The sequence below is a fragment of the Danio aesculapii genome, chromosome 25 (assembly GCF_903798145.1).
Source record: "Danio aesculapii chromosome 25, fDanAes4.1, whole genome shotgun sequence".
Classification (NCBI taxonomy): Eukaryota; Metazoa; Chordata; class Actinopteri; order Cypriniformes; family Danionidae; genus Danio; species Danio aesculapii.
In genome coordinates, this window is record NC_079459.1 from 30,807,166 (window position 1) to 30,835,116 (window position 27,951).

The window sequence follows — 27,951 nt, forward strand, 5'->3', positions numbered from 1 at the left end:
AGCAGCAAAAAAGCAGTAATCCTACGAAAAAATGTTGAAATTACGAAATTAAGAATGGCAGAAAATTTTCCAAAAATGTACAAAAATTATCCTGTGGCACAAACATGCTTATATTGTACTAAGAATGTAAACAGGGTCAATTCTGATTTCATGTTGACTTTTTTGTTTATTATTATTATTAACGCTCTGCAAATCTGCTCATATTTGAACATGTTAAGGCATAGTAAAACTAAACCCAAAGGTGTACATTTTGGTCCTCAGTTACTAAGAGTGCAAACAGTAAACATCCACATTTACAATCTGAAACTTGAGACAAGTTTTACAGTTTGACCAAAGGCATTGTAAAAAAAACCACACAACTCTTAACCGCAGACTGCAGACTTACATAAACCCTTAAACCTAGCAACTAAAAATAAAGATTAGCCTACTTTTGAAACAAAAACCATTTAACACAGGCTCAAAATCCTCTCAAGTTTTTCCTGAGGGCACATCAGATGGAGAACACGAATTTAGAAACACCCTGAATGCATGGTAAAAGCTAATGCTAACACTGAAGCGTTTCCATCTGATATGCTGAATCTCTGGGTGTGGGGATTCTTGCCCAAGAAATTCACAAAAGGAAACATGTTCTGTCTTAATAACACTAGAAAAAATTAGTACCGGACAGCGTGGAAGAGATGTTCTCCACAAGCCTGCTGTGATTCATTTGAGGCGCTGATGAATATCATATGGCTTTCGGTCTGTATTCGATCAGGAAACTTACTTTCACGTAAGCTGAGGAATCTCCTGCCGCCTGAGGGGAGATGGATGAACATTTCTTCTGATTAAATGTGCCTGGTAGTGAGCAGGAGTCACACAAACTCTCTCTGTGGGCTTATTTCTTGCTCGTTTAGTCCAAACTAATTTATCGTTCCAATGTTTTAAGTGTCAGGTCATTATTTGGGTTGCCGAAAACAAAACAAATACAAAAATGTTCAATAGAATTATTAGAACAGGCTTTTGGACCAATTAGATTTCATTGTGGGCGGAGCAATTTAGCACATCCTATAAAAAGAGATTTTTAGGCCAATGGGATTTGGGTGTGGGTGGAGCAACTCCAAACTTCACATTAAAAGGATTTCGGACCAATCATATTTAATTGTGGGTGGAGCAACTCAGCACATGATATAAATGGGCATTTGGACCAATAAGATTGCATTATGGGTGGAGCAACTCAGCACATCACATAAAAAGTCTTGTGGGCCAATTAAATTTCGTTGTGGGTGGAGCAATTTAGCGCATGAGATAAATGAACATTTGGGCCAATGAGATTGCATTATGGGTGGAGCAACTCAGCACATGACATGACTGGGTATTTGGGCAATGAGATTGCATTTTGGCGGGAGCAACTCAGCTCAACACATAACAGTTTTTGACCAATCAAATTGCATTGTGGGCAGAGCAATTCGGCACATGACATAAATGGGCATTTAGGCCAATGAGATCGCATTATGCGCGGAGCAACTCAACACATCACGTAAAAAGACTTGTGGGCCAATTAAATTTCGTTGTGGATGGAGCAATTCAGCACATGACATAACTGGGTATTAGGGCAAAAGAGATTGCATTATGGGCGGAGCAACTCAGCACAACACATAATTTTTGACCAATCAAATTTCATTGTGGGTGGAGCAATGCAGCACATTGCCTAAAAATGCTTTTGGACCAGTACAATTTTGTTGTGGGTGGAGCAACTGAGAACATGACATAAATGGTCATCTGAGCCAATGAGCTTGCATTATGGGCGGTGCAATTCAGCATATCACATAAAAATGTTTTTGGCCAATGAGATTTTATTGTGGGCAGAGCAACTCAGCACATCACATAAGGCTTTTGGACCGATCAAATTTCATTGTGGGTGGAGTAATTCAGTAATTCATTTTGGGCCATTGAGATTTCATTGTGGGTGGAGCAGTTCAGTACATTACATAAACACTTTTAAACCAGTGAAATTTTAGTGTGGGTGGAGAAAGCATATCAGCATAATCACATAAAAACATTTTTTCAAACCAATGGGATTTCAGTATGGGCGGAGCAACTCAAAACTTCATATATCTATATCTTTAGGACCAATCAAATTTCATTGCAGGTGAAGCAAATCAATACATCACAAAAATGAGCTTTTGGGCCAATGAGATATCATTGTGGGTGGAGCAAGTCAGCAGATTACATAAAAACTGATTTTCAGACCAATGGGATTACAGGCGAGCTGCTCAGCACAACACAAACAGGATGCTAGATCAGTCGGATAGAAGTGTGGGCGGAGCAACTTTGATCATTACATAAACAGGCTTTTGGACCAATTGGATTGCAGTGTGGGGGCGGGGCAGTTCATTACATTATGCTTTTGGACTGATAGAGTTTCAGTTTTGGCATAGCAACTCAGCACGACATGTAAACAAGCTTTTTGAATCAATGGGATTTCACTGTGGGCGGAGCAACTCAGCACATGACTAAACAGGCTTTTTTATCCAATGGCCTTTCAGTGTGGGCGCAGCAACTCACCATATCAAGTAAACAGACTTTTGGGATTTCAATGTGGGTGGAGCAACCCAGTATATCACGTAAACAGGTTTTTTGAAACCAGTGGGATTTCAGTGTGGGAGGAACAACTCGTAAATTGACATTTGGACTTTCAATGTGGGCGGAGTTGTTTTTTTTTTTTTTGACCAATGGGATTTCTAAATGGGCGGAGCAACTCAACACATCACATTAACCACTTTATGGACCAATGCCAATTCAATGTGGGCGGAGTATCTCAGCATCACACAAACAGTTTTTCAGACCAATGGGATTTCAGAGTGGGCGGAGCAACTCAACATCATGTAAACCACTTTATGGACCATTGCCAATTCAATGTGGGCGGAGCAACTCAGTACCACACATAAACAGGTTTTCCAACCAATGGGATTTCAGAGTGGGCGGATAAATTGTTCATCACATAAATTGTTTTATGGACCAATGCCAATTCAATGTGGGCGGAGCAACTCAGCACCACACAAACAGATTTTCAGACCAATTGGATTCCAGAGTGGGCGGAGCAACTGAGCCCATCACATAAACCGCTTTATGGACCAATGACAATTCAATGTGGGCGGAGCAACTCAGCACTACACAAACAGATTTTCATACCAATGGGATTCCAGAGTGGGCGGAGCAACTCAGCACCACACATAAACAGGTTTTCCAACCAATGGCATTTCAGAGTGGGCGGAGCAAGTCAACACGTCACATAAATCGTTTTATGGACCACTGCCAATTCAATGTGGATGGAGCAACTCAGCACCACACATAAACAGATTTTTAGACCAATGGGATTTCAGAGTGGGCGGAGCAACTCAGCACCACACATAAACAGATTTTTAGACCAATGGGATTTCAGAGTGGGCGGAGCAACTCACCACATCCCACATAAGTAGAACATTTAACAGCATTTAAGACCTTTTTGCATTGCGCCTGGATAAAACGCGCTGTCAAAATGTGACTATTCAAGAGATAATCATGTCTTTTGGCAAACTATTGTGCAAACAAGTTGCGTCACATGACCATTTTTGGAGTCGGTTTAGCATCTGCACCTGCTAACACACAGGTAACGTCATTCGCACACATGACTCTCTGAGTATTAAAAGAAAAACGTGTGTGTCACTTCGGGACGTTTAAATAAAACTCAAAACATGAGGATATACATAAAGGCTTATCAAAAGCAACTGTATCATTGGTTTCTGTGTTTAAAAGTGACATTTTTAAGTGCAGAAGCTAGAATGTCCAGTTTCTCCTGTCTTTTGCAGTAAAACGCTCCTGTAAATCCGTCCACAGGAGTGTTGTATCTCCATCACAGGTCAGAGGTCAGCGCTCGGGGATCTAGAGGTTATCATACATGCGAAGGGTTCTCTCTAACTGCTGACCTACACGCTGGTAAAAGGCGATCTGTTGGCGCAGATAGGCTTGCATCATCTCTTTAAAATCCACCTCTCTTCTCTGGTGGAAGTGGTTCATCTCGGCCTGCAGGGCGAAACCCACAGTCCTGCAGCGTTTGCGAATGCCGTCCGCTTCTCCTTGATCCATCTTCCCCTCGTCGCTCATACGCTGAGACTCTTTAACCTTTGCAAAAGCTCCTACAAGGGTGCAAAAGAGAGAGAGATTTTTTTATATATTTTGAAATGTTGTGGCATATAAGCTAACAATAGCAATACCAAGCATATCTATAAACCAAAATCCGACTAATTCATAAAAAAAAGTAAATAAAATTACAATTTGCCGCATTCAGGAAAACAGGGGAATTATATCCATGGCTACAGACTGATTCATTAATTAAACAGGCAATTAAACAATTTTAATAGTTAAAATCATGACTTAAAAGAAACTGATCAGTTGTAAATAAAGTCAATTTGATTTAAAAACTTTTTAAATGAAATTTTTTTATTAGAATTATATAATTTATGTGTTAGATATATATACACACTGTAAAAAGCGATTAGTTGATTTTAGTTAAGAAAAGTGAGTAAACCTGTTGCCTTAAAATTAAGTAATTAGTTATTAACTTAACTATTCCAAGTTAAAATGGATTTATTCACTTTTTTGTCAACTTGTCATTTTTTTTCCATCTTAAAAATACACACACACTGTAAAAAGTGATTAGTTGACTTAAAAAAAATGTAAACCCTGTTGACTTTAAGTAAGTGAACTGTGCACAATTATAAAAAATTAAGTTAATTCAACGTAACAATTCCAAGCTAAAATGGGTTTATTTGCTTTTATTAGTCAATTTGCTGCTATTTTTCCTTCTATTCCTTACTTAAAATATACACACACACTGTAAAAAGTGATTAGTAGTCGGCACCAATAGCCTAGTAGTACTGTGCGCCGACCTATAGCACCGACGTGCTCGAGTTCGATTCCCAGCTTGAGGTCCTTTGCCAATCCTTCTGCTCCCAATGCTTTCCTGTCTGAAATCTTCACTGTCCTATCATAATAAATGTGAAAACCCCCTAAGTGATTAGTTTAATTTACTTTTTAAAAATCTGTAAACCTTTTGTCTTACAATTAAGCAAATGAACTGTGCATAATTATAAAAAATTAAGTTACGTCAACTTAATTCCAAGTTAAAGTGAGTTTATTCGCTTTTATTAGTCAATTTGTCGCTATTTTCCCTTCCTTTCTTAAAAAAATGCACACGCACACTGTAAAAAGCAATTAGTTGACTTTACTTAAAAAATTAAGTAAACCTGATGCCTTATAAGTAAATGAACTTTGCATAATTATAAAAATAAGTTATGTCAACTTACCAATTCCAAGTTAAAATGGGTTTATTCACTTTTTTAAGTAGTCAACTTGTTGCTTTCTTCCTTTCCTTTTCTTTCTTGAATATTATACACACTGTAAAAAGTGATTAATTAGTTTTTAAAAAGTAAGTAAACCTGCTGCCTTAAAATTAAATAAATGATCTGAGCATAATTATAAAAATTAAGTTACATAAACTTAACAATTCCAAGTTAAAATGGGTTTATTCCAGTTTTTGTCAACTTGTCGTTTTTTTTCTTTTCCTTTCCATCCTTAAAAATACACACACACACACACGCACACACACACACACACACACACACACACACACACATTGTAAAAAGTGACTAGTTGACTTTACTTTAAAAAGAGTGAGTTGTCTTAAAATTAAGTAAATGAACTGTGCATAATTACAAAAATAAATTACATCAACTTAACAATTCCAACAATTAAAACGGGTTTATTCACTTTTTTTAGTCGACGTCAACTTAACAGTTCCTTTCCCTCCTTAATACACACAGTAAAAATTGATTAGTTGATTATTAAACCTGTTGCCTTAAAATGAAGTACACTCAAAAAAGAAGATTTTTGCAGCTTGTTCAAACTAAAATCCTTTAAAATGAGCAGAATCAACACAATTCTTTGGTTTTTAATGGGACAACTTGAGTGTTTCATGTTCAATCCACTTAAATTTGTAAAAACAATTAAGCTAACTTAGTCGATTTGTGTTGGGACAACATAAAGGAATTATGTGGAACCCAGCATTTTTACAGTGTAAATTAAAATGGGTTTATTTTTTTTTTTCTTCTTTTATTAAATATTGATCTTCTAAATATTGATTTAAATATTTTAAATATTTTGCATAATATGTTCTATGCAGTTTCCGATAACGTAGACATAAACAAACAAACAAAAAATGTCCGAAATTCTTTTAAAGCTAGTCATGGTTTAGTGAATCTCTGATCTCGGTGAGATGTCAGATAAAAAAATGCCTTTTGTCCCAGATTAGTTTCCCCTATCCAGTGTAACCGGTTCAGATCCTGTTGTGACAGAACAAACGTACAGAGACACACGTAGAGACTGAATTTAAACACACACTAAAACGTACGCTATAATCCATGCACACTGATTCCAGCTGTAGCGCAGGAGAAAGACAGATTATCAGAGAAAGGCATGACGGATTAGATACCGTAGGCTGATCAGAGGTCAGTGTTTGGCAGCGCTGAACACACCTGTAATCTGACACAGGAACTCCGGCCTTGTGCTCTTTTGTGGAGACACTGCACTTTATTACTTTATTCTCTTTCAGCTCACAGACTGAAGCATTACAAGCCCACTGTGCAAACAATGCAGAGCACACAACAAGAGTACAGTCCAATGAAAAGAGTTCTTGACGTGTCTAAAATAAGACGATATTTGCTTATTACGCTGCGTCATTTGGAAAAACATTTTTACTCTTTTGAATTGAGAGAACTTTCATTTTAATAGTCATATCACACATTAAAGTAAATCCTTTAATCAAAATCAAAGTCTTAACTAAACAGTATCAGCATCCCAGACAGCAATATTTAAAAACAAATTGTTGATAGATAATTAATGTCTAACTTTTTAATATTCGTCATACTGTCATGACTTTTTATATATATTAGAACCATTTGTTGTTTGATTTTGACATCTAATTGAATTATGGCCTTGAAATTAGGCGTAATTTCCAATAATTAAAATTTTTATTCAAATTATTACTTGGTTTGTTGTCATAAACTCACATTTATTTTCAGAATTTCAAACTTTTTTATCTAATAATGTCAAAATTTGGACTTTTACCCTATAAATGACTTATTTTTGACGTATTTGCTCTATTTTACTTGTGTTATCCTCTTAATTTTGTGTAATTTTGAGATAAAAAGTCAAAACACAAATCTCTTAGTGTGTAATAACGCTGCCCTTACATCATAACTGTGCATTTTTACATCATAAATTCCCCTATATAATCCTAATGATTAAAACAAAACTGGAAATTCAATAATAATTGTAAGGAATTTTCCCAAATTTACTGTAGTATTTTTGTGGTTTAAGCTAAGTTTGATTTATGCTGCATAATAAATTATGATCTGATAAAAAGCTAAATGTGAATGGAGTCTTTATTTGTAAATATCCAAATTGCATTTGCAAATAGACTTTGTTATGATTGGCTAAACTGAACATAATATGTACACTGTAAAAATGATTAGCTGACTTTACTTAAAATATGTGAGTTTTGTTGCTTTTAAAATGATTAGTTGACTTAAAATAAGTGCGTAAACCTGTTGCTTTTAAAGTGATTAGTTGACTTTACTTAAAATAAGTTAGTAAACTTGTTGCTTTTAAAAAGGTTAGTTGAGTTTACTTAAAATTAGTCTGTAATTCTGTTGCTTTTAAAATGATTAGTTGATTACTTAAAATAAGACTGTTGTTTTTAAATAAGTTGACTGTACTTAAAATAAGCAAGCAAACCTGTAGCTTTCAAAATTATTAGTTGACTTTAATTAAATTAAGACTGTTGCTTTTAAAACGATTATTTGACTTAAAATAAGCGAGTAAATCTGTTGCTTTTAAAGCGGTTCGTTGACTTTACTTAAAATAAGACTTGCTTTTAAAATGATTAGTTGACTTTACTTAAAATAAGTAAGTAAACCTGTTGCTTTTAAAACGATTGGTTGACTTTAATTAAAATAATACTGTTGCTTTTAAAGCGGTTAGTTGACTTTACTTAAAATGAGTAAACCTGTTGATTTTAAAATGATTAGTTGACTTTGAATTAAAATAAGACTGTTGCTTTTAAAATGATTAGTTGACTTTACTTAAAATAAGTGAGTAAACCTGTTGCTTTTAAAATGATTAGTTGACTTTGAATTAAAATAAGACTGTTGCTTTTAAAATGATTAGTTGACTTTACTTAAAATAAGTGAGTAAACCTGTTGCTTTCAAAACTGTTAGTTGACTTAAAATAAGTTAGTAAACCGGTTCCTTTTAAAACAGTTAGTTGACTTTACTTAAAATAAGTGAGTAAACCTGTTGCTTTTAAAATGATTAGTCGACTTTACTTAAAATAAGTGAGTAAACCTGTTGCTTTTAAAACAATTGGTTGACTTTAATTAAAATAATACTGTTGCTTTTAAAATGATTAGTTGACTTTACTTAAAATAAGACTGTTGGTTTTAAAATGATTAGTTGACTTTACTTAAAATAAGACTGTTGCTTTTAAAGTGATTAGTTGACTTTACTTAAAATAAGTGAGTAAACCTGTTGCTTTCAAAACTGTTAGTTGACTTAAAATAAGTTAGTAAACCGGTTCCTTTTAAAACAGTTAGTTGACTTTACTTAAAATAAGTGAGTAAACCGGTTCCTTTTAAAACAGTTAGTTGACTTTACTTAAAATAAGTTAGTAAACCGGTTTCTTTTAAAACAGTTAGTTGACTTTACTTAAAATAAGTGAGTAAACCTGTTGCTTTCAAAACGATTAGTTGACTTTACTTTAAATAAGTCAGTAAACCTGTTGCTTTCAAAATGATTAGTTGACTTTAATTAAGATTGTTGCTTTTAAGTAGTTGACTTAAATAAGCGAGTAAATCTGTTGCTTTTAAAATGGTTAGTTGACTTATAGTAATTGAGTAAACCTGTTGCTTTCAAAACTGTTAGTTGAATTTACTTATAATAAGTGAGTAAACCGGTTCCTTTTAAAACAATTAGTTGACTTTACTTAAAACAAGCGAGCAAACCTGTAGCTTTCAAAACGATTAGTTGACTTTACTTAAAATAAGACTTTTGCTTTTAAAATGATTAGTCGACTTTACTTAAAATAAGTGAGTAAACCTGTTGCTTGAAAAAAAAATTGTTGACTTAAAATAAGTGAATAAACCTGTTGCTTTTAAAATGCTTAGTTGACTTAACCTGTTGTTTTTAAAGCGATTAGTTGACTTAACCTGTAATTTTTACCCAGTATTTTAAGTAAATTTAAATCAGCTTAAGAGTTCCTAGTTACAATGGGTTTACCCATTTTTTAAGTTAAGTCAACTTGTTGCTTTTAAGGCAAATGGTTTTCTCACTTTAAGTAAAGTAAATAATCACTTTTTACAGTGTAGTTCATCAATGTTGTTCAGTACTGAACTGACAATAATGTATATACAAACAGTGATATGTTAATGTGACAGAGCAAAGTAAATCCATAATGTTTTCCTGTATCTCCATCAACAATGAGAGAAACAGTGGGCAAGCTTTCTACAATGGAGGGACAAACCAAGTGTCCAGCAGTACCAGGCACAGTCCAGCACTCACATCTATCACACTTTCCTTCAGTTCAGAGTCACATTATCCTTCAGAAATCATCCTTATGAGCTGAAAATGTGCTTGCCTATCAGCTCATCTGGTTTCCCTCAGTTTTTTCTCTGAGGGCAAAACCTTATAAGTGAGGTTTAATTAGATTTGTCGTTTCTAATGTACCATAGACATGCTAAACATTAACACACGCCATGAATGACGGGAACAACGTGAATTCCTCTTGTTTTGTATTTTTCAAACATGCAAAACAAGAAGAGGAAGCTGAACATCCATAAACTGTCCGCTTATAATTTGTGTGGTCAGTGACCGTCTGTTTATTTGTTTCCTTAAATAAGCACAAGTAAATATGGCTTCTGTTTACTCTGAGGGGAAGTTTAGAGGCTTTCTAATGGACAGCTAACTCCCTTGGAGCGCTAAATGATTTTCTGAGAAGAAAAATCATACAGCTTGTAGATTTGTAAGGTGAAATAGACTCTTCTGAATTACAAAATCACATTTGAAGCTATTTAAAATGAAGTAAAATGTGAACAGTAAACATTCGGTAGTGTTTCCAGTCAGTAAGCTAACCAATTAGCATTCAAAGCTAACGTTTCTAACAAAATACTCTGTGTTAACCCAACAGATTGTTGTAGCTCTTTTGATATACAGCAACAAACTTGTTATATTTTGTTAAACACATTATGACAAACTTCAATTTAATACCACACACACACAAACGAAATATAATAGTCTGCAATGTAGCGTAGCATGATGCTAACTGCAGTCAGAAACAGGATCAGAGCTTTCTCTCAGTCTTTGAGGTGAAGTGAATGTTAATAGCACAAAGAATAACTGACCTGAAGCCGCAGAGCTGAGTTTAATGTGTCTAACAGCACCGGCATGGAAACACGGAGGAATTTCAGACTGGAAAAACAGTCACAGCTCAATTTATCCCAGAGCAAATTCTCAGACACCATAAGGGAAGAAACAAACTGTAATGGAGGCCGACATGTCCGCACAATCATGCTCTTCAAGCTAAAAGAAGTATGTTAAATTTAAATAGATGTTTGATTATCAAGCACGTCATGATCATACGATGCGATACTGGATCAACATCTATGTTGATCCTGGAACATCATTCTTGTTGGAAAATTTAATCCATACCTATTCCCTACCCCTAAACCCACCCATACCTATAAATTATTCCCAAAATCAGAGGGGAATAATAGTTGGATAACAATCATGTAGAAGTGCATAAACATAACCATAAGCCTAACGTTAACAGAAACGGTAACTGTATCCCTTAATTCTGATTGGCTGATTGGAAAGTTGTTCCAGTGTCAACATAGATGTTAATCCAGGAACATGTCCTACTTAGTGAAATGAGGTTAGGGGGTTTTCAAAGTTAAGATTTAGACTCTTCCCACATGAAATACTACATATTTTACTAGGACACCTGAGTGACACCTGAGTGAGCTTTATACATTTAGTGCACTTGAGCTCTTTACTGGTTATATGTAATGTGCACCATTTATTGTGTATGGCCATACACCCAAAGCGCTTCACAATAATGAAGGGGGTTTCTCTAAACCACCACCAGTGTGCATCATCCACTTGAATGATGCAGCGGCAGCCACAGGACAACGGCGCCAGTGCACTCACCACACACTAACTATTAGTGGAGTGGGGTGACAATGATAGAGCCAACTCAGTGGATTGGAATGTAAGTGGTTAGTTTTTATTGGTCAAAAACTGATTTGATCATAAAAAAAACAAGTATTAATTTTTATATAAAGTGAAATTATCTACAATTTTACTGTAAAAACCTTAAACTTTCAGTGCCAAAAAAAAGAGCATTCAATATCTGAGTTAGCATCATAGTTTATACTTTAGTTACTTAGTTTCAAATTTGATATTACCGTAGGGTTGTCAAAAGTACCGATTTCGGTACCAAACGGTACAGAAATTTAAAAATGTAATTTCCCATTAACAATTGAGCGTGTGAACATAATGGCCAATGGTAATCGAGAATCCACTTAAAAGCACTCCAGCAAGAAAAGGTATGACCCAATTTTTATTAACTCAGTGCCGATTAGTACTGAAGTCAGTACTTTTGACGTAATATGTGACCATGGACTACAAAACCGCAAAACTATAATGTTGCATGGGTATATTTGTGGCAATAGAGTCAAAATTATACATTCCATCGAGATTTCTTCAGTCAATTTTCTGCTGTAAATATAAAAAAGGACATATTTGTAAGCTAGTAAATTTTTGTAGTAATGTGCATTGCTACACTTTTAGAAATAAATGTACGGGTTCTGTCACTGGGGCAGTACCTTTTTAAAAGACACACACTCACCAGTCACTTTTTAGGTAAACCTGTCCAACTGCTCGTTAATGCAAATTTATAATCAACCAATCACATGGCAGCAACTCAATGCTTTTAGGCATGTAGACACAGTCAAGAGTCGATCTGCTGCAGTTCAAACCGAGCATCAGAATGGGGAAGAAAGGTGATTTATGTGACTTGGCATGGTTGTTGGTGCCAGACGGCTGGTCTTAGTATTTAAGAAACTGCTGACCTACTGGGATTTTCACGCACAACCATCTCTAGGGTTTACAGAGAATGGTCTGAAAAAGAGAACATATGCAGTGAGCGGCAGTTCTGTGGGAGCAAATGCCTTGTTGATGCCAGAGGTCAGAGGACTGGTTCGAGCTGATAGAAAGGCAACAGTAACTTAAATAACCACTCGTTACAACCGAGGTCTGCAGAAGAGCATCTGTGAATGCACAACACGTCCTACCTTGAGGCGGATGGGCTACAGCTGCAGAAGACTACACCGGGTGCCACTCCTGTCAGCTAAGAACAGGACTCAGACTCACCAAAATTGGACAATAGAAGATTCGAAAAATGTCGCCTGGTCTGATGAGTCTCGATTTCTACTGTCGACAAATCTTCAGCAACTGCGTGATGCTATCATGTCAATATGGACCAAAATCTCTGAGGAATATTTCCAGCACCTTGTTGAATGTAAGGATTAAGGCAGTTCTGAAGGCAAAAGGGGGTCCAACCCGGTACTAGTAAGGTGTACATAATAAAGTGGCCGGTGAGTGTATTTGTACCTATAGAGTCCACAGTAGTATCTTAAAGGTACAAATCAGTACCCAAATCTACAAAAATGTACCTCTCAGGTACCATTATGGATCCCTCAGGTACAAATATGTACCTTTTGAAAAGGTAGACAACTTAAAGGACGATTTCCCAGTGTTTTGATTCTTTTCCAGATTTTTAAATAGGTGTATCTTGGTAAAACATTGTCCTATCCTGTATGATTGGAAAGCTTATTTCTCAATTTATAAAACTAACACTTGACTGGTATTGTGGTCCAGGTTCACATATCTAATGCAATGACATTAAAACATTAAAAAGTAAACGTGATTAAGAATCCGGCCTTTGCTCAGCTGTTCTGCAATGACAGGACAGGTGTGAGATGATCATCCGCCCTGCTGTGAGTCTCTCTTGCTCATCCACACATGCTTTCCTTATTATTTAGGACACATGCATGAAGTACAAGACCGCCTCAGTTCCTTTCTATCTACCAACAAGCATTTCAGATATGGAGAGGAATTCAAGTTCTTGCCCTGACACGTTCTTCCTCTTTATTTCAAAACTAAAAGCAACAAGAACCGCTCCAAAAAATGCACAACTCTGATATGTGTGTGTGCGTATGAGTGGATTACTGGCAATAAAATCAGACCCACACCCACACGAGCCGATGAGTTCATGACTACCGTACTCGCAGAGCCCGAGGCCTGGAACGCCTGTTGTTTTTACTCATATTTTTCATTCTCTCCCTATTTTCGAAGGCGGTAGGATCTTACGCATTAAAAACTAAATTCGTATCCCACTGCTTTTTGGAGGACTTAATATTTCTGTAGCCTTTAATTCGGGGAGTTGACTGACTTCAGGACGGCAGGTCATGTGTCCTGTGTCTCGCGGCGGATATGGTTACAGCTTTCTGGCCCGGGACGTGTAAACGGAGTATGGAGCTCGCTCAGAAAAGGCTGTTATTATTTCACCGGGTCATGTGTTGTTTTTCCTCAGTTCATTGGTTCTCTTTGATCTCTCCCTGTGCTGTCGTGCGGATCACAAGAGAAACAGATGCTCGCTTTTCACAAGTCACAATTATAATCAAGACAATACAGATGATTTGCTTTCTCTTTGTGAGTCTTTGTGAGTGCTTTTTACCTATGGAAGGTAAATCAGAGGATGACACCAATAATATTCAACTCAAATAGTAGCAAAATAGAAACTATTTACTTCCTTAATGTTGGGCCAGATATATGCAAATAAATGCGAATTTTTCATGTATAACAGTTACAAACATCACATTGCAGATGTTTTAGTATCTGTCTCCCTTGTGGATGCTTTTTTTTTACCTATGGAAGGTAAATCAGATGATAATACGATAATATTCAACTCAAATAGGATCTTAATAAACACTATTTACTTCCTTAACCATACTGTTGGGCCAGAAATATGCAAAATAATGCTAACTTTTCATGTATAGCAGTTCCAAACAAGACAATGCAGATGTTTAGTATCTGTCTCCGTTGTGGATGCTATTTTTTTATCTATGGAAGGTAAATTAGAGGATGAAACGATAATATTCAACTCAAATAGTACCACAGTAGACACTTTTAATTCTTAACCATAATGTTGGGCCAGAAATATGAAAAATAATGCTAATTTTTCATGTATTTTTCATGTACTTCGTCAGCTGAGGAAGTTTAACCTCCCAAAGGAGCTGCTGAAACAGTTCTACACCTCCATCATTGAATCAGTCATCTGCACATCAATAACTGTCTGGTTTAGTTCAGCTAATAAATACGACCTCCAAAGACTACGTTGAATAGTTTGAACTGCTGAGCGAATCACTGGTACAACCCTTCCTACTCCCCAAGAACTGTACTTATCCAGAGCGAGCAGAAGGGCTGCCAAAATCACTCTGGACCCCTCACACCCAGCACACTGCCTCTTTGAACTTTTACCTTCTGGTCGAAGCTACAGAGCACTGCGCACCAGAACAGCCCGACACAGAAACAGTTTCTTCCCTCAGGCAATCCATCTCATGAACACTTGATGATAATAATTGCGAAACCAACATCACTACTTGCTGCACACTTTTATACACATATACACTTATTTAACAACACACTTTACATGCCAATTTGCACATAACAGCTGCACATATAACGTTGTATATAGTAATAAACATGTACATACACTTGTCAATCTGTATATTTGCACTCACTACTTACTTTTATTTTTTAAAATATATTTATTATCTGTTTTTTGTCCTGTCTCTGTAATGCTGTTGCACTGTAGAAGCTTTGTCACGAAAACAAATTCCTAGTATGTGTGAACATACCTGGCAATAAAGCTCTTTCTGATTCTGATTCTGATAACAATTACAAACATCACAGTGCAGATGTTTAGTATCTGTCTCCTTTGTGGATGCTTTTTTTTACCTATGGAAGGTAAATCAGAGGATGAAACAATAATATTCAACTCAAATAGTATCTCAATAGACACTATTTCCTTCTTTAACCATAATTTTGGGCCAAAAATATGCCAAAAAACGCAAATTTTTCATGTATAGCAATTACAAATCAAGACAATGGAGATGTTTTAGTATCTCTCCTTTGTGGATCCTTTTTATTTACCTATGGAAGGTAAATCAGAGGATGAAACCAATAATAGTAAACTCAAATAGTCTCAAAATAGACATTATTTACTTCCTTAACCATAATGTTGGGCCAGAAATATGCAAAAAGTGCTCATTTTTCCACATATAACAATTACAAACATCACATTTCAGATGTTTTAGTATCCGTCTCCTTTGTGGATGCATTTTTGTTACCTATAGAAGGTAAATCAGAGGATAAAACCAATAATAGTAAACTCAAATAGTACCACAATAGACACTGTTAATCCTTAACCATAATTTTGGGCCAGAAATATGAAAAAGAATGCAAATTTTTCACGTATAACAATAACACACAAGACAATGCAGACGTTTTAGTATCTGTCTCCTTTGTGGATGCTTTGTTTTACCTATGGAAGGTAAATCAGAGGATGACACCAATAATATTCAACTCAAAAAGTATTAAAATAGACACTATTTACTTCCTTAACCATAACGTTGGGCCAGAAATATGCAAAAACTGCTAATCTTTCCACATATAACTATAACACAATGCAGATGTTTTATTGTCTGTCTCCTTTAGAGTTTTTGTAAATGCTTTTTGCTACCTATGGAAGGTAAATCAGAGGATAAAACCAACTGAAATAGTATCAAAATAGACACTATTTACTACCTTAATTTGACCTTAATTTTACCTTAAAAGTCATAATCGAACTAAACAGAAATCGAATTAAGACATGTGAAGTATGCCGATTTTACTGCCATTATTGAAGTGCAGTTCAGACATGTAAACACCGCAATCAAACTATTACCGTCATGCAACAGAATAGTCCATACACATACGGCTGTTTAACACTATTCTCTGCACCTACCGAGTCATTACAGGATCACAGACACCCGCATCGCGAAATGCGGAGGGTTTTTTCTTTCCATTCGGCGTGTGCTATCAAATTCCATTAAAACAACACTCTTCCAGCAGTCCTTACTTCATACTCACATCAAATACCTCAGTTTGTCATTAAATGAAATGTTCCTAAATGAAAGTGAAAGTTCCAAACTGCAGTTAAAGTGGAAACATTTTAAATGAAACACCTGCAATTACATGAAACTCCAGAGGTAACGTGGATAGCGTGATGACGCTAATCAATATGTGCTATAAGATGTAAAACGGGATCATGAAAGGAACATTCAAAAAGCTCATGTAAACACCTTAATCATATTACTGTCTTATTCAGATTAATGCAAATAATCCAATTACTGATGTCCATGTAAACGTAGTCAGTGTGAACATATTTAACTTTTAAAGGTTCTGCCTGAGCACTGACAATCAGCTAAAAAAGGAGTGATTTTTCACAACACCTGTTTCAGTGAGATCTGTCAGGTTCAGTATGTGGATTCATGTAATGTGAGGTATGTTTAAAATGCTTCCAACACCTTTAATGAGACCCTGACATTTGAGAGCTGTAATCAGCATGAGGATTTAATGTTGCCAAACGGGTTAGCGCCACGGTGAGGTCAGTAGATTGTGGAGGAGAACAGAAATGCGTTCACAATCCAGACCCCAGATGAATAATGAATGATTTGCCATCAATATAAATCTATTCTCATAAAGTAGAAGTTATTTCACCGTCTTTAAATCATTTAGTTAGCCTCGCACTATTCAGCAGAATTGGTTCATATTGATAAAAACCCACCCTGAGCAAACATCTGACGTGTGAGTGTGTTGAATGGAGGGCTGAAGGATTGCTCCAGTTTCACATCCACACCCTATAACGGTCGTAACATGATTACCGGTTCATGCTCAGACACAATAGATAATGGCCTTTTTAAATAATCGAGTTGCTAACAGCGACTAATTCACATAACACATGCCTCCTACATTAGATATTCTATAGGGTTTACTGTATTGTGCTTCTTATGTTAGCCACAGGCCGATTTAGGATCAGTATCTTCAAATATTAAATTGGCTAAATCATCATGACATTGACTCAATATTCAATGAAGTGGTATTTTAGTATCATTGTATGATTTGGTATCTTTTGATTTGTTGAAATAAGTTCAAAACAGCATCATAAAATTTCATTTTGGATTTATTATGTGACATTTTAGGGTGAAGCTAGAGTTTGAGCTTGCGGAATTCTGTAATATGGTGCTGCGAAAAAGGGCGGGATTAAACAAGATGATTAGACATTAAAAAAGCGAGCGATTGGTCCATATTTAAATTTTCTGTCCAGAGAGGTCATGTTTCAATCCTCGATTGGTCTCACGCAGTCAAGTGATGCGATTTCGCAGGTCAGAGTTCACCAAGCTTGAACTTTGCAACTCAGCGAACTGCAAAACTTGTCGCATGGGCTTGCGTTTCCAGTCTGACGCATTCACGTGCATATGAATGGAAGTCTATGAGGGAAAAAATGTCCAGTGTGACCGCAGCTTTAACCGTAAACAAGCAGTGCAAAAAGGGATTTGACAACAACAAATGTTTTTATACTAATTTAACTTTAAATAAATTTTAATGTAATTTATTTTATTCAAAATTTGATTGGTCACACTTTACAATAAGGTTTTTATAAGTTAATGTCAGTTAATGTATTTATTAATACGAACTAGGGTTGTCACGATACTGGAATTCGATACCAATCTGATACTGAAATTTTAAAAACGTCCATTTTTAGTTTGTCTATAAGCTGACATACAAGCTGATATCACTCGTATGTCAGCTTATAGACAAACCAGCTGATCGACGTGACTTTGAAACGCTCCAGTGTCCCTGTTAGGCAAGGGACAATAACCGTTTTCAAGGTATTCTGCGGTTTGGAAAAGTCAAGGTTTTAAAACCGGCAAAATTTTCTGTAATACCATTCCTAAGGTATGTGTAAGATTTTTTTATTTACATTTTATTTTAGGAGGACAGCATCTTCAGCAGAAAAAATATCCAAAGATGCCATTTTAAATTGTAAAGAAATCTGTGTTTTTGAAACTAATGAAGACAGCGGAAGTCTATGATTCATTTGAATTATTTAGCCTGACATCTTTACTGCTCCAAAATATTAAAAATCTTTCAAAAAATTAAATATATTATTTTCAAAGGTAAAAAAGCTTTTGTTTTTTACCCAGACATTTAAAAAGAATATGTATTAGAGCAGTAATCACAATACTGTGAAACGGTGATATTTTTATCATCAGAATCTTATACCGGCCCATGCCTAGTCACTGTATTAGTGGTTACACTCCGTAAACAGCGGTGAGTTCAGTGAACTGATGACCTTCATTGCCAATCACAGTCATTTCTGTTGAGCACGTGAACACAATGGCAAATCAGTGCCGTTTAAGAACGTGCTCCACATCGCTCAAATGTTAGCAGGAAATGGACGTTTTTAAAATTTCAGTACTGGTTAGTACCGAATTCCAGTATGGTGACAACCCTAACATGAACTAAGTATAAACAATAGTTTTACAGCATTTATTAATCGTGGTTCAACTTTTACTAATGAATAATACTTTTTTTCCCATTATTTTATTTCATAAGTGATTGTCAGTGTGAGAGAGAGAATAGAATAAAATGAAGTATAACAATAGGCATGAAACAGCACAATAAAGAAGTCACAAACTCCCTTATATTACATATGTTACCAGCAATGTGTCAAATCCAGCACACGTCATGATTTTGCCTAACCTTAAACCCAACCATAACTGTTAATTATTCCCAAAATCTGAAGGCACTAGGGTATATGCGGAAGTATGCTTAAGGGCTTTTTAATTCGTCAGTTACCTGGGTTAAGCATTTCCGTTGAACTATATGCCATTGCAAAATTGGCACGTTTAAGGTCTGTTTTCTTTAAAAACCAGCGATCTCCTCTGGCTGAGTGCTATCTGATATAAAGTGGGTCTCAGATTGTACAAGAAGCACTGCATTATATTACACTTTCCCCACCCTGTCTTTAAAATCCGAGCATTTATTTTACCCCAGTATATTCAATGGTGCTTCTGCGCTAGCCTGCTCATCCTGACGGGCGCGTGCGAGTAAACGGCTTTTTGTCTCATTTTACGCTTGAACAACTAAATGAATGCCAAAGTCTATTTAACGGATTGTTTAATTACAACATTGATGCCGTAAAAGGAACCGTTTAAAATGGAAAAAAGTCACATTGACCGTTCACCGGAAGTTTATCAGTATAGGAAGAAACACTCGCTCGGCATATACCCTATAATAGTTAGATAATAATCATGTAGAAGTGCATAAACCTAACCGTAAGCCTAAACTTAACATAAACTGTAAACACAAACTCAAGTAAGAGCCAATGCCTCTATAAAAACTAAACCAGTCGTCAAAAATTGCTCTTCTGACACTTCAAATCACATGTCTCAAACTGGATTCCTGGAGGGCCACAGCTCTGCACAGTTTTGCTCCAACCCTAATCAAACACAGCTGATTTAACTAATTAAGGTATTCAAAACTACTAGAGACTATTAAGCAGGTGTGAGTTGGAGGTGGTTGGAGCTAAACTATGCAGAGCTGCAGCTCTCCGGGAATTGAGTTTGAGACCACTGGCCTAAATGATACTTGTCATTCTATATAATGCCAAGAAATTGTAGAGAATAGGAAGAGTATGCAAAATCTTTACAAAACTGACATTTCATACTTTTCAAACCATCAGGCATTTCCTAGGCATTCTATATAATACCGAGATTTCACACATTGCCGGTAACATACGTTTGTATAAATAAAATTCAATTTCAATGTCTGAAATAAGTTGTTTTCACATGACGTCAAATTCAGATGGAGGGCAGGAAATGATTCTTATACATATAATCGCTATAAGAACTAGGACGATAAACATTTTCAAGGTATACCACTGTTTGGAAAGGTCAAGGTTTTAAAACAGTCAAAATTTTCTGTAATATGTCGGCGCAATAGCGTAGTGGTTAGCACGTCGACATATGGTGCAGTAGCACGTCAGGGCGTCCCAAGTTCGAATCCTGGCTTGAGGCCATTTCCCTACCCTGTCCCCCTCTCTCTGTCCAACTTCGCTTCCTGTCTCAACACTGTCCTATCTAATAAAGGCTAAAAAATAAATGAAAAAAAAACAAACATTAAAAAATAAATAAATAAAATAAAAAATAAAATAAAAAATTCTGTAATACCGTTCATAAGGTATGTGTAAGATTTTTTATTTACATTTTTTTTGTTTTGTTTTTTGACCTAAAATGTCTTAACAGTATCTCCAGCTAAAAAGATATCTAAAAAGGCTGTTTTAAATTGTAAAAAAAATCTGTTTTTGAAGCAAATGAAGACAGCGCAAGTCAAGAATTCATTTAGCCTGACATGTTTACTGATACCAAAATATTTTTAATGTTTCTCAAAATCAAATATTTTGTGTTCAAAAGAGAAAAAAGTTGTAGTTTTTTACCCAGACATTTAAAAAGAGCAGTAATCATAGAGCAGTAAAAGTTATTTTAGAGCAGTAATAATAATATTGTGATACTGTGAAACCGTGATATTTTTATCCAAGTTTATCATACCGTCAGAATCTTATATCGGGCCATGCCTAATAAAACCATCAAAATGTTTCTGCTTGTGTTGTTTATAATTGTTTAAAATCAAACTAAATTCAAAATGCCAAAATCAGAAATGCCGAACAGGTTTCATAGAACTCCAAAAGTTTTTGCTCATAAAGGGGGGAAAGTTCCAGAAACTGGCTGAAAAATGGAAAAAGGCGGCATGTAATAAAGATTTTTTCAATACATCCATGTGTACAAGCTTTTTTGAACGTGATAATTTGTTTGTCAATACCAATAAAGATTAAATAAAGTCCTAGCTATGTGTTTAAATAAAATAAAAATCAGATACAAACACCACCACACTTAAACAATATCCAGAAGAATATAAATAAGGTACCCTGCCTTGTAATCGCTGCAATGAAATCTCCGACTTGTTTTGCAATAATCCAAGTTTTTACTGGCGTTTCAGCGGAATAAACAACCGTAACATTAACGTCTATATGCGCAGCAGCATTAAATGTTTGTTGATGGTAAATTCATTGACAAAACAAAAAAGAAATGCGAACAAAAGTTTATTATATTATATACTAAATTAAACAAGACCTTACAAAACTTCCCTCCTAACAAAAATAAATAAATAATAATGTAGACTATGTGTCCACGCTTTTGCATTCTTTCGTCTGTTATTTCGTGATGTCTGGAAGATATCCGCATGGGGAAAAAACTAAAGTAATTAATAATAAACATGTTTTAAACCACATAGTAAAGTGGATAACGTGTACAACTCTTTGTTAATGAATGCTACCGAAAACTGTAGCATAGTATACTGATAAACTGTAATAAATACTGTAACGTTAGTGTAAACTGTGGTGCATTGTGATGATTATAGCATAGAAAACTGAAGCCTATTGGATCATTTGTTTATTACTAATGTACTACAGCCACAATATAATTACTACGACAGTTTAATTCAAGTAATTATCTATAGAATTCTTCCAAACACAATAATATTTACTATAGTATGTTTTCATGTAAAGTAATAGCTTATTATTATAGTGACAGGCAAATATATTTCAGTTCAGTAGAAAACTCGGCCCTCTTCATGATGTAAGGATCATGCCTAACATATGTGGTTATTTTCTATTTACATCTTCTTTTAGATATGGTATAAATGGCAAAAATACAGACTTTCCTCAATGTCTCATTCAGTTTTTTACTTTCTGCCCTTCATCTGAATTTCGCACATCACCAAAACCACGTGACTGAAAACAACCCATATACCTTTCAAAATTCCATGATATTCCTGAAATTCCACGACCCATAGAAACCCTGCATTAATGAATAATTAATGACTATGTTTGTATTTTAATGATTATTAATGATTATTTAAATTTGAAAAGCCTATAAAAACTGCCAGAACACATCTGGTAGTGTAAACATTGGCATTTACTGCGCCACAGGATGTCTGCATATGTAAAGTCTGAGCAACACATTCTTAACATCCTTCTGACATTTCACAAAAGCATCATAATGAAAGTAGAAGTTGGCGTGAGCTTAAGTGCACTGATTAATCCCACTATTTCCTTCACTTCCTGTGATTTAGACTGAGAATGAAGAGCCGCTTCCTGTCAGGAGGAGGGCCGAGGAGGAACCGTCTGTAAATGTCAGACGCATCGCTTTTCAGCTTTCAAAGGAGTCTGAAACCTTTGGGAATTATCTGACATCATCTACAGCTAAATTCAGTCCAGTCCACCAAAGTGAGGCCCACCAGGCCCAGCTCGTAAATAACAACCTGTGTGATTGGCTGCCCGCAGGCATGATGTCACTGGGTAAGTCCAGCAGTGTGTCCCACATTTTAGATAGAAACAAACAGGCTACATAAAATTAGGGGTGTAGGAATAATTGAGTGCCAATTCATTCATTCATTTTCCTTCAGCTCAGTCCCTTATTTATCAGGGGTCGCCACAGCTGAATGAACCGCCAATTTATCCAGCATATGTTTTACACAGCTCCAACCCAGTACTGGGAAACATCCATACACTCTCACATTCACACACACACACTACTGCCAATTTAGTTTATTAAATTCACCTATAGCGCATGTCTTGACTGTGTGGGAAACCGGAGCACCCGGAGAAAACCCACAAGAACACGGGAAGAACGTGCAAAAGCCATGCTAAAGAAATGCCAACTGAACCAGCCGAGACTCGAACCACCGACCTTCTTCCTGTGAGGTGGCAGTGCTAACTATTGAGCCACTGTGTCGCACTCGAGTACCAATTAGTACTGAAACTAAAAAAAAAGTCTATTCCCTGCGAACATTTGAGCGTATTTTTAAACAGCTGATTGGCCATTGTGTTCACATGCTCGGCAGAAATGACTGTGATTGGCCGTGAAGGTCATCAACGGCCAATGAGCAGTGTTTAAAAACAAGCTCAGCAGCGCTCAAATTAGTGATGGGAAGTTCGGATTATTTTACTGACTCTGACCTTTCCTGACGAATCTTTGGTCGAGTAACTTCAATAATTTTGTTAAATTTGCTAAAACATTATTAAATGTTATTAGTTCCCTACAAACACATCTATAACTAGCCCAAACGTTGATCACACTACAAACAAGTCATAACTAGATATAAAGAAAAAGATAATCATTCATTGTTTACCCCTGGGTCTTTTGTCTATGATTAACTCCACTCACATCTTCTGACAGGTCTTCAGATTTGAGTCGTTCGTTCACATGATACAGTCAGTGCAGTATAAGCTTAACCAATGAACACAGTCTGAACCTGAAGGACGTTTGATTAGTTCACCTTTTGAGTCATTCATTCTTCACGTGACAGCAAAACCAAGGACTGATGAAGAACAGATCAAATCTTTTTCTGGCTCTCACAGCATATGATTTCTGTTATGTCCTTCACATGATGAATGAACGACTCAAACCGGATAGAAGACTCAAAAAGGAACTAATCTTTTACCCCTACATGCACAAATGTGCGCATGTGCGAATGAATGAATTACTCCCAGAGCGCTATTTTAAAATAAAGGCATTATTTACTCTCATAAGATAGATTTGTGAGGGCGGAGGCGTCCTGGTGGTGCAGTGGGTAGCACGTTTGCCTCACAGCAAGAAGGTCGCTGGTTCAAGCCCCGTCTGGATCAGTTGGCATTTCTGTGTGGAGTTTGCATGTTCTCCCCGTGTTCACACATACGAACATATGGGTCATATTTCATATGGGTTTTATAATGCAGAATTTTGAGGTAAGGAATGTTTTCATTTGACATTCAGTGACAGTCGGACAGACTCATGCAGTTCATCAAATTTCATATTTTAACATTTAAATCAGAATAAAGCACTCTCTTCTTAAATGCCGGCGTATTAGTGCGCTGCTACATTGAAAACATATCATTTGATTCGCGCCTTCTGATTGGTTCTCAGCATATAGCGGCTTTTGCTGTCAAAGGCAAGTGGCGTTCAGCGGCTTTTGCCAACAAGCTGTTATTTCTGAATGATTAGAAGCAAATCTATTTGTTGATGGTGTACTACGTGCCTAAAGCATTCACTCAATGTCATTATCTCATTTTTGGCAGAAATGGCGTTTAGCGGCTTTTGCATCTGAACTCTTCATATGCTGGATAAGTTGGCGGTTCATTCCGCTGTGGCGACCCCTGATTAATAAAGGGACTAAGCCGAAAAGAAAATGAATGAATTATTAAAGTTTTATTATAGTTATATTATAGTTTTTATTAATGATCTGAATCACATTTAATTTTGATATCCGTTTTCATTTTAATTGTAGTTAAATATGTAATAATTTTGTTCAATTTTTATTCTATTTGTTACTTTATTTAGCTTCATTTCTATTTACACTGTACTTCAGGTTCAACCAAATGAATGATATACACTAACTTTTTTTACTTTAACTGGCAGATATAATATTTATTTAGCTTATTTATTTTATTCAAAGTTTACTTTGTATTAGTTTCCAAAAAAGTTATTTTGGGTTTGAGTTTTTAGACCTCAATTACTTTCATTGTATTTCTGCTCAGAAGTCAAGAGATTTTTCTAAATATCTTCTTGTTTTCACAGCTCAAATAACATCTTTTTTATGAACTTCCCCTCTAAGTTAAAGGGATAGTTCACCAAAAAAAGAAAATCAACTCACTATTTGCTCACCCTTATATAGTTATAAACCTTCATAAGTTTCTTATAAACAAAAAAGAAGATATTTTGAGGAAAGCTGTAAACATGTAACCACTGACTTCCAAAACATATAGATGGAAGTCAATGGTTATAGTTTTTATCTTCCTTCAAAATATATTATTTTGTGTCCTACAGAAGAAAGAAACTCAAACAGGTTTGCAACAAATAAAGGGTGAATAAATGATGACAGAATTGGTCATTTTGGATGAACTATCACTTTGCCTTCAGTTCATCCAATCGCACTTTACCTTTCTGCAGGTGGATGATGTCTGGAAAGTTGGACAGCAGGCCCTGGTACAGCGACAGTTTATCCAGCATCTGAAACAGGTCATTTTTGGGTTGATCTGCAAACATCTCCCCGATGTTCTCGTAGGTGCGTCCCGTGTGTGAGATTGCATTGCTCAGAGCGTCCGAACTATACGGGGGATCCAACAGGAACGATTGGCTAATGGACTGAAACCCATTTCCCAGCCTCTGAAACTCCTTCCTGAATCCTCCGAGGTGTTTGCGGACTAATTCCGACGCAACGTTCGTAAGCTGCATCACGCTGTCATCCATCTTTTTGGCGAACGATTTAAAGGAGTCAATGCGCTCCTCGACATCCTGAAGGTCCTGATGCTCATTGGGGATCTGGAAGGTTAGCATGAAATGAGCACCGACCATCTCATCCTTCTCCGCTCGCCTTTTCCCGAGCTTCCACTGTTTATCATCTCCGCACATCAGAAAGTGTTCGAAACCTTCATACTGAGACAGCACGGGATGGCTAGTCATGTGGTCCATCCATAAAATAAGCCTCCTCTTTCGCTTCTCGATGAAGTCTTCTTCGAATCGTCCTGTAGCTTGTTTTTCTGGAAGGTGCGGTACGGAGATGACTGTGAATTTGTGTAGTAGTCTGTTGTAGAGCCAGTCAAAGTGCTTGTAACGTCGATACACAGGCCGTCCGGTGTGACTAGGGGTCACACGGTATGAGATGTACGTCTTAATGCCTTTGAATTTGGTTTGTTTTGTTGGGTCTTCAATGGAACAGGAGAATGGACGAGGGTTATCCATCCATTGTGGGCCCCTCGGGCCCATTTCAATAGAGTAAGACTCTGCGATTTTAGCCATCATGGGAACGTCGCCAAGTATGAAGGCTTCCACGCCTGAACGCACAAAGCTGGAGAATCGATTCAAGTTCCTGCCGACCATACTGCCCTTTCTGTTGCTGGACATGCTGTCCTGGCGGTCCATGTAAGGCTTGCTGCGGTAGTGGACGTTTGGGTTAGAGTATTGGTTTTGGGAATGTCCATTGGCTCCTCTTCGAGGATCTTCATCCTCAACGACTGTTGAAGTTTCATCCCAGTCGTCCCAATCATCATCATCGTCGCTAGGCAGGGTTGTGGAGGGTGTGTGGATATATGATAAATCTTTTCCAGGAGAACTTCCAGGTGAGCTAAAGGATTGGTCTGTCAGGTTGGATCCAGATCTGCGCCGGATAATGTGGACATATGAGGCCGGGAACAGACCTCGCTCTCCTCTGCTGTTTTCACCTTGCAGCCAGCCATCTACTGAGTTTTCATCAAAAATCACCAGCTCCTCATTCTCCTGGATGTTGATCTCCTCCTTGTTCTCGCTTTGGAAAGTGTAGAGGGCTTTGGCTCTCAGGGACATTTTTGTAACGTTTGCCAGCAAAAATGTGCAGAAAATAAGTCCCCCTTACCTCATATTAGATCAAAGCAAAACAAAGATAACTTAAAAGTAAACTTGAGGTACAGTACAGCACTGGTTGATAATGTATTCATAGCACTTTTAAACTAAACTAGTAGTTTGGTAACATATAATATTATAGTAGATATAGTAGAGTTTTTTAGAGATGCTACAACAAATGAGATTTTATGAAAATATAATATCCAATATTCTACATTTGTAAATAAAGTATTACATGTTGGACTCCCCCTGTCAGGTTGTTGTTATTCTCCAAACTTGCCTTACTTTATGCCGTTTCATTATTCCGCAAAACCAGAATCTTCAACCGCAAAAAAACAAATAAACCCATAAATCCACAAATCCCGACCAGCAGATGTGAGACACCGGCAAACGCATTCAGTTCAGGGCTTCCTCGTAACTATGTGATGGTTTTAGCCATCTTGCATGGTGTAAACTATGGTAAAAACAAACACAAACAGCTGTTTTGCAATTCCGGTTAACCTAAATTCCAGATGAAAACATTTCGGATGGGAAATAAACGCGTCCAGTGCATTCCGCCAACAAAAGAAGAAGAAAAGTTCAGCTAAAGCATCTTTATAATCCACAGATCCGCTTCAGATCGCGGTGTAGTCGTAGTATTTCCTTCGAGATGTGATTCAACAGGCCAGTGAAGAGTTTTTGGTGAAGTATTTCTTTACTTTAAGCAGAAACGCAGTAACTCTTTCCATGACGTGACGATCGAACAATGAGAGCAGCGCAGTTTGGCTCTGAGGTAAAAACAATCGCGTTTGTGGCGCCACTCCGCGGTCAACAACACAACTGACCGGCGGATTTAAACACTTGTCGGTTGCTAGTGAACTCAAAACACTCCACTAGCGAGTGTACAAAGTTTTGTGGTTACTGGGTGACAGATTTTGGTGTTGCTAGTGAGCCAGACATTTCTCTAGCAATCCTAAATTCATCAGGATCTTGTTTAAAGATTGTTTTGGGGTTCTAAAGAAGGTAGCTGGTTCGAGCCTCGACTAGGTCAGTTGGCCGCGTAAAACATGTAAAACATATGCTGGATAAGAGGAGGTTCAAGCGAAGGAAAATAAATAAATGAATTAAAATGAATTATATATATATAATTTTTTTGTATTTAATATTTTCTATAACAGCAATTTTCTGTCTCGTATTTTGGACCTTTATCATTAGTTATATTGTTAGATAAGCTCCAGATTTGGCTTCAGTACTGACTAAT

At 36.5% G+C, this 27,951-nt stretch overlaps 1 protein-coding gene across 1 annotated transcript; it reads right to left on the bottom strand.

Annotated features, from left to right (window-relative positions):
- Nucleotides 1-233: 233 nt before the first annotated feature.
- snx33 (sorting nexin 33) lies at nt 234-27,475 on the bottom strand. Its single transcript, XM_056451511.1, has 2 exons — nt 25,274-27,475; nt 234-4,154 (listed from the first exon to the last, which is right to left on the bottom strand). Exons 1-2 carry the CDS (start codon nt 26,673-26,675, stop codon nt 3,901-3,903), a joined length of 1,656 nt encoding a protein of 551 aa, XP_056307486.1. The 5' UTR covers nt 26,676-27,475; the 3' UTR covers nt 234-3,900.
- Nucleotides 27,476-27,951: the final 476 nt, after the last annotated feature.